Source organism: Nestor notabilis, unplaced genomic scaffold, assembly GCF_000696875.1.
Source record: "Nestor notabilis isolate BGI_N333 unplaced genomic scaffold, ASM69687v1 scaffold30005, whole genome shotgun sequence".
Classification (NCBI taxonomy): domain Eukaryota; kingdom Metazoa; phylum Chordata; class Aves; order Psittaciformes; family Psittacidae; genus Nestor; species Nestor notabilis.
In genome coordinates this window covers 1,782-15,511 of record NW_009931109.1, presented here as the reverse complement: position 1 = coordinate 15,511, position 13,730 = coordinate 1,782, and the positions used below count along the sequence as shown (strand labels likewise).

The window sequence follows — 13,730 nt, the reverse complement described above, 5'->3', positions numbered from 1 at the left end:
TAGAATTTATAATTATATTTTTATACATAATATTACTTACAATTTATAATTATAAGTTATATTAACTTCCAAACTTATAATTTATATGTGATTATAAGCTATTAACAATTTCCGCACACTGATTCATTCGCTTGACTTGTGCCAGACATGCACAGCTTCCCTCTGAACACTGCACCAGCCACTCTTCTATTCATCCTTATAAGGAAGAATAGAATTAATAGAGTTTCAGCCTATGTGCTGAGCACCTGAGCCAGAGCTCCTGGTCTGCAGCTCTCCAATTCTCAAAAATAAAAAAAACCAAAACCCACAAGCCAAATAAGCGATCATCATGTAAGGCTCAGCACTGCCAAGAACTGAACCCTTCAGAGAAGCGGCTGGTCTCTCCGTTCCAGGGAAAGCAAATGGGTGCAGAGGGGTCTTCTCTACCTCACAGCCACAGGTTTGGGCAATATAAAGTTAACTGTTCATGTTTTTTCTTTACGTTCTGAAATAATAAGCTAAACGCATCCTTGCATCAATGGTTTAAATACATCCCTGTTATAATAAAGATAATTCAACAGTTAATCTAGGGGTTTGCCCCTGAGTGACATTAGTTTTGGATTTATGCCATCTAGTACATTAATGGTATTTTGGAGTGGAGCATCCGGTCAGGAGGCAGCACAGGCTGCCAAACCAGCACTAAGACTTCAGTCCTGACTAATTCTAATCCCTGCATACACATACACCAGATGTTTGTAGATAATGTTGCATGTAATAAACCAGTAACAAGTCATCACCATTTTATCTGACAGGTGAAGAAAAAAAAAAAAAAAAATAGTGGAGGAATGCTTCCTGTGATCTACACAGAGAGATAGCAGACATCTGGATTCTCAAATAGCTTAACTACCTCTTTCCCCAATATTTTCCTCAAAGTCTGGGTCAGAATCCAACTCAAACACAGCTCTGCTTTTAAAAGCTCGTTCTGTAGCTCTTAACACTGCTTTTTATAGCAAAAAGCTGGGTACCTTGAGCATCTCCTTCCTTACTTGTCTCTCAGCTACTCCGTTTCCCACCTCTGCTTTGGGCCCACACTGCACATCCTTAAGAACAATTTCAGCTTGAGAGACAGATTAGGGAAGAGATCCAGCTGAAAGCAAGTAAACCAGCCAAAACTTGAAGGTGGCTTAGGGCCAAGGACTAACAGCTTTAGGCAGCACCACCTATTTAAAATGGCACCAGGCACTGCTGAAGTCCATCACCTGGTGTGGAAGAATTGCCTGTATTTCTGCTGAGCATCAACTGCTTTTCAACTCTGAAAAAAGTCCCCATTGTCTGATTGAAAGTCAGTGTTTCTCCCTCACTCCCCAACATATAACCATAGGTGTTTCAAGTATTCCACAGAGAAGGGGTAGGGATAAAGAGTCCATGAAGTAGCTGTGTTGTGTAAATCTTCTGTTATTCTGTTAGACCTAATTAACTTGATGCCTATGACTCTTCATCCTTTGACATGCTGTTCCTACCACTTTGATGTCACTTTTAGACAGCCTTTAACAAGAAAAATAAAAATCCAACTCTACCCCACAAAGATAGAACACATTAATAAATTAAAAAGCTTCCGACACATGAAAGTAACTTTGATCAAAGTTGTTTGCATTCAGTGTGTGAAGAGTTAATCCTTCAGAAAGCTATATTAAATAAACAAGATACTTTTTAAGCACAATTGAGATGTCCAATAAAAATATTCTAATGCATTTAATTAGTTATACCTGGAGTATCATAAATCTGATTTTATTTGTCTCCATTTAGTTATACATAATTAAAAGAGAGAGAAGTAGTACCCTTAGGAAGATTCAGAAGTGTTCTTAATTTCAGTATAATACTAAATTCTAAAAGATGCACAGCTTCCTTCTGATCAGATTTACAATGGCAAATTAAGTACAAAGATCAATTTTTATATTCCCATCCTCAATAAGAAGATGAAGCTTGCTCACCTCTAAACAGAGTTACAGCAGCATTTTAACTCAGCCCCACCTCGGGGCCACACCAATGGACTAGCAAGGATGCTAATGCACATCCAAACCACCTTAGCAACAATCTGTGCTGCTAAAGCCAAGCTAGAGATCATGAAAAGGGAGATCGAATAAAGAGCTCTTACCAATGCCAGGATGACAACTGACTCTTCAATATTTCACCCTTGAGAAAACAGAGGTGCTACAGAATTGTCTGTCAAAGCCCACACCCTCCTCACCATAAACCAAAACAACCAGCTGGCTCCTGCACAGACTGCAGAGCTGGTACTGCTCATCCTGAATATGTTCAGGTGGAATTTGGTAGGAAACCCAATTCATGGTAAAAAAGTCTCATAAAAGGGACTTTTGTTTGTCATTAACTGTAACTGCTAAACCATGACTAACCTCAGCATGTCAGGCTGACTGAAAAGATCATTTTCCAGATGCCTCATAAGTTTGAATATTTGAAAGCCCACTTAAGTCATGATTGGTTTTTTGCAGACAAAGCTAACCTAATGCTGCATAAAAAAAGGTTCAGATGACCTCAACTTCGTATTTGACATTGCTAAAGCAAGTATTAGGAGATATTGACAGCAGGGTAGTTTGGGATGGCAGGAGAAGCTGCTGAATAAACAGAGCAGCATAATTTCAGGAGCAGCTAAGTAGTAAATAAAAAAAACTGCACCAAAAGATGGTGTACTCATAAGAGACGTCACTGTTGATCTCACGGAAAACAGAAGTCACACTCACAGGTCAGGGTAGAGTTCAGCTATGAGCCATTTAGGTACCACTACTCTAGAAGTTGCCTTCCCAACACTGACCATGGATAAAGCATACAGTGTCTTCAGAACAAGGCTTTTTGCAAATAAAAAAATTCAAACAAAAGAGAATGAAGGTCTATTTTGCTTAAAATTCACTGAAAAGAGCATTAAAAATAAAATCAACTCCCTATGAAGAAGACTCAAAAAGAAGATACATTTGGTCACACCTGCAATAACAAAGAAAGAAAATGATGTGTTTCCTTCAGGCATGAAGCACATACCTGTGTGGTGATCTTCTATTCCATGGTCACCATTTTCTACAACTGTTGGCCCAGAAGCTGAAGTATCTGCAAGAAAACAAAAAAAATGTTAGCACTTTATGAAGTTAATCTTAATGCAAATTTTAAGAACAACATTGTAAGGACAACACTGTAATGTTATCAGAAAATACATAAGGGTGGGATTTTTTCCTGAAAATTATTTTTTAAATCATTTTAAGGCACCCACATGGCACTGAGTCAGCACAACAAATCCAAAGGAAAAGCTTTACCATCACAAATTCTAGCCCCATGAAGGAGACTCAAGGCACAGCTAGGAGCTTCTTTATCTACCCATATCACCACTTCAAACCAAGATTTCCTAAGGGCCAGCACTAGACTCTGGACTTCCTTCAAGCAAATGATGCTTAGCCAAGCTGATGAACTTCACGGGCTTGGTGGATCTGAGGCAAGAGCAGTTGCTGCTGTTGACCTCAACTTTACTAAGGCTTTTAACACCATCTCCCATTAACATCCTCATAGACAAATTGACAAAGCATGGGTCAGACAACTGCAGTGAGGTGGATGGGAAACTGCCTGAGCAGCCAGGCTCAGAGAGTGGTGGTCATGAGCACAAAGTCCAGCCGAAGGCCAGTCACTAGCAGTGTCCCCCAGTGGGGTCAATAACGCCTTCATTAACAACCTGAACGATGCAACAGAGCACACCCTCAGCAAAATTGGGAGGCTGATACACCAGAGGCTCGTGATGCCGTCCAGAGGGACCTGGTGAGGCTGGAGAAGTGAGCAGAGAAGAATCTTATGAAGTTCAACAAGGGAAAATACAAAGTCCTGCACCAAGGGAGGAGTAAGCCCAGGCACCAGCATACACTGGGGACCAACTCACTGGAAGGCATATCCTGCAGGAAAAGCCCTTGGGGTCCTGCAGGAAGAGCCCTTCGGGTCCTGGTGGCCACCAAGTTGAACATGAACCAGCAAAAATCAACTGAATCCTGAACAGAGCACTGCCAGAAGGCTGAATGGGTGATTCTTTCCCTCTCTTCAGCAAGGTTGAGATTCATCTGGAGTCCTGGGTACAGCACTGGACTACCGAGTACATGAGAGATGAGCTACTGGAAAGAGGCCAATGAAGGGTCCCAAAGATGATTACGGGACTGGAGCATCTCTCATATGAAGAAAGGCCGAGAGAGCCAGGGTAAGTCACCCTAGAACAGACTTGAGGGGATGAGTACAAGCACCTGAAGAAGGGAAGCTGTAAAGAAGCCTGAGGCACACTTTTGTCAGTGGAATCCAGCAGCAGAACAAGAGCCAACAGCACAAACTAATTCCCCAGCTTTTAAAAAAAATAAAATAAAATAAAAAAATAAAAATAAAAAAATCTGTCTACTTCAGTCATGACAAGTTTCCTCAAGAAAAAGCTATCCTAATACTATTACAAAAAAGGATCAGAAGACCTCAATTTCAGCTTTGACAGCACACTACTAAAGCAGATAGCAGGGAAAGATTTAGACAATGGTAATTCAGGGTGGAAGACCACCAATTCCAAAAAATAGCATATAAGGTACTTACCACTAAAAGATTTACCCTATCTTGTTCTGACTTTGTCAGATAAAATTTTAACAGGCACCAGGATTTTCACACTGATCTTAGAGAAGATGGCAGCAATACAAGACCTAGTGACAGCTGAGGCAACTGGGAAACAAAGAATGAAGCCCTAAGCTTGGCTTTGCAGTCTTCTCAGTGGGCTGCTTTTGGAAAGCCACCCTGCTAACAGGCAGCTATCTCCGAGTGTGTATTATTTTTGAAAATGCTGCTTAGAAACCATCTTTGGGAATAAGGAATACTTTTTTTTTTATTTAAAAAAAAAAGCACACTTGTTCTAGTACTCACACAGTTCTTCCCAATTATCAAAATACGCTAGTGAAATTCTGTTTTCATCCCATAATCTCTACACTGGGCTGCTGACGGTCAATACAAACACTTAAGCAAACTGCTTAATGAATTTCATATATTTCAAATTACTGCCTTTGAGATCTGACTATGTGCCTTATAAAAGTAGATGGATTGTGCTGGTACTCTTACGGATGCAGGCTGTCAGCACAGTATTTCTGTAGGTGATGACCACCATAACAGGTGAATGTTACAAGGCCATTACCTTAATTGAAATCATCATCCTTGTACCGAGTTTTAAAATATATATTCTACTATCTTCTTTCATGAACTCCACTTAATTTCTAAGCATTTACCCAATTTTCCAGTTGTGAAATAGTGAAGACAAGTCATTGCAAGAATGAAACTGGGTAGTATTAGTTAAGTATAACAAGCAGCACAAGCTCTAAGAGCAGTTCAGCTCCTCAGGCCATCAGTTCTACTTAACGTGAAGAAACACTCACGGCAATGGCTTAAAAAAAAAAAAAAAAAAAAAAAAAAATCCTCTAAGTAAAGTAAAATCACTCCCAAAGAGAGACACATTCAGTTGCCTGGGTAGTCCGTTCCCTGAGCAAAAGCACTTCAGATACAGCACTTCAGGGTTAATCCAACCCTCAGTAAAGCAAAAAGAAAGTCTTTGCAGCTACTTCAGAGGCTCATCCTGGTGTTCTACAAAAATTCAACATGAACTTGCCAGACAGCTTATAGGAAAACATACACCTACATCCTCTTCAAGTAGCTGAAAATACTACAGGAATCCCTGGACCTGTTTCTTAGCAGTTAAACACACCAGCTCCTCCTGCTGTCAGTCTTTACAAGGGCTGGTATTTAGTCTAACAGTAGAACTGTCTTAAGTAGTAATTGGGAGAACTACTGCCAGTCACTGAATTTACCCATCAGTTCAGGCAAGGAGAAACGGGATGGTTTATACAATGCAGCTTCACAGTTACCAAAAGGTACGCTGGGTATCCCATGGAGTAACAAGGTCTTATAATGAGATCTCCAGGAAACTACATTAAAGAGCTACGCAGGTCCTGATGAACCCTCCAGTTAACAGCAGAGAAGCTTAGTCCAACTGCAAGAGCAATAAGTTCTCTTAAGTCCTGTTCAAATGGGTGTCACAACGCTGGTTTAATGGAAGTTGCTGACAATGGCAGTTTAACAGAGGCTTCAAAAGTCTTCCCTAGTCTTCACTGAGGCTAAATGTGTCAAAAAGTCTTTTGCTGATGGGCAAAATAAACAGCAACCCCCACTACCACGACCCACAATCTCACTCCCATGTCTTCAGTACTTAAACTGTAATTGAAAACTTGAGTACAAGCTGGTTTAATTTGGACAAAAGAATCATGTATCACTTTCAGTTTCACTGGAACCTGATTATTTCACCTTGCACAGACAACAGAGCTGTTGAAACATTTCATAGAATCATAGAGTGGTTTGGGTTGGAAAGGACCTTAAAGACCATCCAGCTCCAACACCGCTGCCACAAGCAGGGACACCTTCCACTAGATCAGGTTGCTCAGACTTTTACATACCCTTGTCAAAAGCCCCTCTCTGTATTTCCTGTCGGCCCCTTTAGGCACTGGAAACTGCACTAAGGTCTCCCTGAAGACTTCTATTCTCCAGGCTGCACCTTATAAGAAACCTTAGAGCAGTCTCATGGTCTTGTCCTCATGCCACCACTTGACTATTCATGCATTAAAAACAGGACTTAACTCGCTCACAAATATGGCCAAACACTACACATTACACATTTGGTCTGCAATTCTGTCTGCATACTTTGAGCACTTGCTTCCACTGAAAAAAAAAACAAAAAAACAAAAAAAACCAAACAAAACTTTCACCTGTAAGACTGGCCTGGTAGCACTTGGAACTAGGAGTTTGTGCACACACACTTCAGGTCAGCTCAGCACTGCATACAGGCCACTCTGTGGTGCTTCTGGCAATTCAGTGCATTTCAGCTATTCAGAAAATGAACACTTCATCTGTGGAAGTTTCATTTTAAAACTGCTCTCCCAGGCAGCAAGTGATCCAAGTCAACTGTCTTCCATCAAAGAAAAAAGCCAGGACACCCCACCCTCCCCTACCAAGGACTCTGCAAACTTAAAATGAAACAAAACAGAAAAATCCTACCAAAACATCAGTCAAGCCTACCAAACACTATGATAGCTGAACACAAGGACAGCTAGAAGCCAGCTGTGTTTCTGGCTTAACATTCCACAGAGCTGATAGGGCTCTCACATGTGTGCAGCTTCCAGAATACAAACACAAATCATTCCCTCAGTGAAGTTTCACCTTATTCAGTCCCATATATTCTGTCATTTGGGGGGGGAGAGAAGTTAAGACATATATATTGAAAATCCTGCATTTGCTTCAACAGCACAGGAATTAGGACAAAATAAGTTAAAGCCGTTGCAGGGTTCCCCTCCCTCTCAACACACACAGCAGTAACCAAATTGGCTGCTCTTCCCTGCGTGCATCCTGCTAGCTGCAGCAGGCCCCCTCTGTGCCACCAAAGCCACACCTGGGGAAGCAATTGACAAAGCTCCGGCCACCAGAATGGCAGAGGAACCTGTCAGGTCTGATAAGAGGCAACAGCTTTTACCTTACTCAAAAACCTCTGCAAGCAGGCAGGGATAAGCTTGTCTTCCAGAAAATCAGGTTAGATCAAATAACTCCACCCAGCACCAGTAGTTTTTATTTTTATGTCTCTGAAAGTCAGCTCCTTCAGAGCAAATCAAATTTATTTTAGTTAGCTAGAGTGCAAGTGTGAAAGTACCCAGCGATCTTCTCAGGGCCAGGGCTCCTCCCCTCATCTTCTAAATTGCATAAAAACAAAAACATGTCAAGATGTTGTAACTACATAATCCTTATCAGAATCACAAGATAGTATTTGCATCTGGCTAGTGGATCAAAGGATTGTTTTTATATAAACAAATTTAAGTCAGCATTCACTAAACCGATAATCTCAAGCAAATGGACAGTGCCAATATAAAAGAATCTTAATCTCCAGCAGTGACTTGGCATAGTGCACACGGCAGTATAACTGCAGCTGAGCACATTTCACTGACAGATCTGCAGCCTGCTCTATACTATGCTTGGGATACCAGAGGGTAAAAACCGAAGCGGGCTCTCAGCAGGCCAGCATGGGTCAACAGGTTGTGGATGAGAGTCATTTCACATGCTTCATCATCCGATCACACATTTGTGACCGCAGGCTTAGTGGCACACAACTTTCTGAGAGCTTAGACAAAAAAACCTCTGTAACAGGGAACAAAACCACTGATAAAAGAGTGCCATGCAGTCAAAACTAGCTGATAACTCTTAAACAAGTAGCTTAAGCTATTTCAATTCAGGAATTTAAGTATTCTGTCTCAAAATGGCTTCTGAGCAGCAGTCAAGTTCACCGTCTCAGTCACCAAAAAAAGGCTTAAGAGTTTTGTTTGCCCTTTGGCATTCCAATATGACAAATCCAGTTTTGAATTCTCAAGTTTCTCTCCCTAACCATGAAAATTAAAAGAGAATTTTAATTTAAATAGAAGCCTAGGCTTGCTTGGCTTTGTGTTTTAGGATGCCGAAACTTTCAGAATCACCCATGTACTGTCAGACAGGATGAAGAGCAGCACAGCTGCACCAGCAGGTCTGGCATCCAAGGACAGGGAAGGAAACCTGTCACACTCATTGCCACCAAGACCCCTCTCTCACCCCACCCTCACTCTTCTGCTTCTGAAATCAGAAGGTGGTGCTTGAAGGTTTAATCACTTTATCTGATCACTGGCTGTATGCAGTGAGATTGAATCCATGATGTCAAAGAACCACAAGTTCACTAATTGAGCACAAATATTACCTGTGTGATGCTAAACCAGTGTAAAGCAACTGAGCTAGAAAAAGATTACTTTTGCCTTGTGAACTGTAACAAATAGATTAATTTCTCCACTTGAGTTCATAAAACATGGGGAAAAAAAAAAGAAAACTTTAGCTTATTAAGGCAATACTTAAGGCACTCCCTCCTGAAGAAATAGAGGTATATTATGTAGTTAAGCAACTCAACCCAAGATCCAGGCAGCTTTACAATACAATCTGCACTTTAAACTAAAAGTACCAAAACCACCCTCACACTGAGATATGCTCCTGACAGATGATTGGTACAAGGCCCTGTGCTGAAAGGAACCTGCAGTTTCTGCAGCTGGACCACAATGTGCTGGGAAAGCAGCTGGAATCTGGGCTGGAGTATACAAATCACATAGCTTCAGAGTGCACCTTCAGGATCACCTGCGCCTCCTGAAGTATATTTGTTTCACAAGCACCTGACAGATCTGAGAGCACACTCAGATCACTCTTGATACTTGGTTTTGTACAAAAATAAATACAGGGATTTATACCAGGAGAAGCTTTAACAACTTTGGGGCAGGAGTAGGGATGGACAGACTTTGAGAGGGAGAAGGCGTTTAATGTATCATGGGAGATAAAAATACAAGTATCTTAACATCATTGCTGACTGGTTTTAATCCCTCTGAAACTTTGGGGTATATGGAACATCCTCCATCTTTGGTTTTACATGTGATGAGTGTCTAAACCTTCTTTTGCAAAAGCAAAGCCTGCTGCTGCCTTCTACAAGAAAGGAACTTATTCCTAGTGCAGAAAGGGAGGTAAAACGACAGGGAAACGTTGTGGTTTGCCTGGCTCCAGGCTGCAGAGCTGTTTTGTTTCCGTCCCAGGGGAGGATGTCTGGCTCTGGAGCAGTGCCTGTCCAGCAGCATCTCCCAGCGCCAGCAGAGCCATCTTGTGGTGACGTGTGCTTGAAACAAACCCCAAAGCCACTGCCCAGAGCAAATTAAACGAACTTCATATCCTGTACATCATGCTCAGTATTGGCTTCCCTATGGAAAAACTGTATATGAAGCTAAGACTCATTGCCAGGTTTTTGAGCAGTGAGTGCAAGAATGCAGAACATGCACTTACTGTGTACAAGGCCACAAGCAGTTATGCCTCAGACCTGGCTTTGTACACAATTCCTCACCACCACCACAGTCAAACATTTCAGAAACAATACTGCTCTTCGCTTGAGCTGAAACATTCCACAGGAGCACTGCTGCCATCTGTTAAAGCACAGTATTTTCCTTTCAGATCTCTTCCTTTGCACTTTGGGATGCACATGAGCACTCTAACGAAAACTGCCACTACAGCCTCCATTCACTTCAACTGGAGGATCCACAGTATCCTCTGAACTGCTTGGAGCCTTGGAACTGATAAGGAAAGCTAGCTGCAAACAGCATAGCACACACCCAAAACGATCCTCCAGTGTTACATAAAGCCCACAATGTCATAAGAGGATTACCCCAGAATTTGACAAATTATTATGTCCAGCCAGGTGCTAGAAAGAGTAAAACCCTTTCTCCTTAAGCCTTGCTGTTCCAATGATACTTTAAAAGTTAACTGTTATTACAGCTTTCTTCTAGGACAAATTTGTAAGTGACCATACAATCTCCCTCCTTTTCTCCATCTCTCTCTGCTCATGTGGTTCACCCAGGTCCATAATGGGAGCCTATCTGATCGTTAAACTTGGTTCCCAAGTTCATTAAAAAAGTGAAAGAAAAACCTGGAGTAGAGACGGAATAGCTAGAGCCTGACAGGACATATGATTAAACCTCTTCTGACCGGGGAGAGGCAATCTCAGCAGCGGAGACAGTGCTGTCTGAACACATCCATTCCTTTTAACATAAATAAATTAACAAGCGGAGGCTGAAAAGCCTGATCCATGAAAGCTACTCTTCTCCCTCAGGAAAACAAAGCTATCTGCAGCCATATTTGGAGCCAGAGACATAGAATTCTTGCTGTCTTTCACATAGCAATTGCCCTTTCCCGAAAAGTTCACTACACCAGAACAACACTTAATACCCCCATCAAGGCCTTGTAATATGCTCTCCCAGGCTCATTTGTTCTATAGCCTCAATAAAGGCAAGTACATTAAGCGTTACCATTTTTTTTTAAAGAAAAAAACAAAAAACAAAAAAACAATTTTAAACATTAACTAAATCTCATGGAAGAAATAGGTATCCTCATGACTTTAGGGAAAACCAGATGTAAATCAAGATGTAACAGGACCAAATCCTGAAACTGGCCTGTAGTAAATCGACACTGCAGAGCTTGACAGTCCTTCCCCTCCTGGTACAAGGTGGGAAAGCTGAAAAACATTATCTTAGCCACTCAAGGCCAGCAAGCTGTCAAATTTCTTCGGTTAGGGTCCTGTTTTCATCTTGCCAAAGATTTAGATAATGCTTGTAGCTGTTCTCCAGCTATCCCAAAAAAGGGAAAAACAAATCTCCAAACCAAGAAATTGCATCCCCCTCCCCCTTACTATGTTGGAGGGGAGAAAGTTCTGCTCAAGCAGCCAAACAACCAGTTGTACAGCCAGGGAAGGCACCGTGAAGGGGAAGGGAAGTTTGGAAAGCCAAGCACTGCAGATGAGCAGCCTGGCCCAAAAGGAACCTGCATTAGCACCCCTCTATCTCTGCCCACAGAAACCAGCAGTTTCTCACAGGGCAGTTCAGCAAGTTTTAATTACCACGCAAAACCAACAGGCCTCTGATACCTGCTTCTAGAACCTGAAGTTATTTGAAATAGTACGTTATGATGGTAACATTCAAGGGATACATGTCTGGAATGAAAGAACTTAAGGAACTTGTACTTTAAAACAATATTATACAATCATTATAGTGTCGAGAAATTCTGGTACTGAGATAGCTCAGAATCTGAAACTTTGATAAAAAAGTGCATTATTTTAAGCCATCCTTAAACTATATGCAAAGTGTTAACAAGTCTTCACGCTTCTCTGTTACTGCCACTTCTTGCAATGCTAAAACATAAACCCCCTACCATTAGAGGTACCATAGCTGAGTATAATAATACACATCAGATTTGATCCAAGATCAAAGTTCTATAATCTCTTTGCCCACCTCCATTCTTCCTACTCGGTTGTTACCATGTAATGAACTATGTTACTGTGAAAAATTCAAAACTACATTTTCTGTATTACAAAGCACATGATACACTTCTAAACAATGCAAATAAGCACCTTAAATACACCAGAAGGATTGTGGTATCATTCCCCATTCTGCAGTCCTGGAGATTCTGTTTATTCTGATCGGTGATCATTACCATTCTACACATTCTACTTTCATAAACACTGATAAGCAGCAAGGTTAAGGCAAAAATTACTTCTGAAAGAATCCCAGAATAGTTTGGGTTGGAAGGGACCTCAAAGCTCATCCAGTTCTAACCCCTTGCCACGTGCAAGGACACCTTCCACCAGACCAGGTTGCTCAAGGTCCCATCCAACCTGGCCTTGAACACTTAAGACGCCAATCTGCCAGACCTTGCCAGCAACAGCTAGTCACCAATCATTACACCTTGGATTTACCATCATTCAGAGCGGTGGTATCTTGCACAGTTCTAGTATTTTGAGATGCAAAGTGCTGTATATACACGTGTTGCAGGCACACACTTCAAACAGTGCTTCCTCTGAGAAGTTCAAGGCAGCCCACAAAATATTAACAGAAATAGTAATAGCATCTCCTGCAGACTAGCAATGATAGCTTATTTTACAGGCTGAAGAACTGAACTGAAGATACAGTAGAAAAGCAAGAAAGAGGACTTAATCATTGCTTTTAAAATAAATTGTTCAGCTTAAACCCAGCAACCTATAAAAGTCCTGTTTTAGCAGGCCCAGCAATATTACAAGAGTTCTCTGATGCTTAAACAATGCAGCTTGTTGATATTATGCCTTAGACACTTACTTTCCACCTGAATACCATCTGCATGGGGTTTGCTCTTTGGTTCCTGGCTCCCAGCTTTTGCATCATCATCGTCCAGCAGAGGAACATAGTCTGTTTTATCTACTGTTTCTCCAACCATGTCATCAAATTTCTCTGCCTCCAGTGTGGCAATGAAGTCCCTTTTCACTTCTTCCTCAATCTCAGGAGGTGGCTCTGTCAGAGCATCCGCAAGACTGAGGTTGTGATCCAAGTCAGCCATGCTTTAGCACCCTTGCAACCTGAAACATGATTGGGGGAGGGAGGGAGAGAAAGAGAAGGAAAAGAAACAAATGTTTTAATAAGAGACCTTTTAAGTTTTCTCAATTTGATGTTGACAAGTGTGTGCCTTCTGTGCCACAACACAACAGGAAACATTGACTTTAGTGCTCAGTAATTCCCAGCTGTTTACAAACCCCCCCACACCAGTACAGAAACAAACAGCTACATCATCTAAATCAGGTTGTACTGCATGAACATTCCATTTCATGTGATATTTTACCAGAACATTAAGAAAGAAAAAAAAAAAAAAAAAAAAAAAGGAGATGGTGGTCAGACCCCCAGTATCTGGCCAGCATAAAGAGAACCTTACATTGACTTCTGCCTTGCCCCAGATGTCTCAGTTAATTACATATTCCCAGCAGCAGAAAGATACATGACGCAAGGGAATTTAGTTCTTGGGTTGGCCTCCACCCAGCTCCCCCTATGGAGATTAGAATTTTACATAATCTCCAACATATACTTCAGTGATGGTCCTGTAGCATGTTTGTGTCCTCAGCAAACCTCACTAATACCAACAAACCCTCTCTAGCCCTGGGATTTGTGCTGGAAGGTGGAGTTTTAGTAACACTTACATGCAAAAATACACTAAACTACCCACACAAACATTACATATAAAGCTGTAAATCTGAAATGAAGTAGAAAGAATCACCACTTATATTTTCCTCCCCAATTTGTATCTCGGCA

The 13,730-nt window shown here is 41.4% G+C and overlaps 1 protein-coding gene across 1 annotated transcript; it reads right to left on the bottom strand.

Annotated features, from left to right (window-relative positions):
* Positions 1–3,030: 3,030 nt before the first annotated feature.
* Positions 3,031–12,987, bottom strand: LOC104406667 (microtubule-associated protein 4-like; the record flags this gene model as incomplete). Its single annotated transcript, XM_010015723.1, has 2 exons — positions 12,750–12,987; positions 3,031–3,096 (listed from the first exon to the last, which is right to left on the bottom strand). Coding segments are annotated over exons 1-2 (304 nt in total), but the record flags the coding sequence as incomplete, so codon positions are not given.
* Positions 12,988–13,730: the final 743 nt, after the last annotated feature.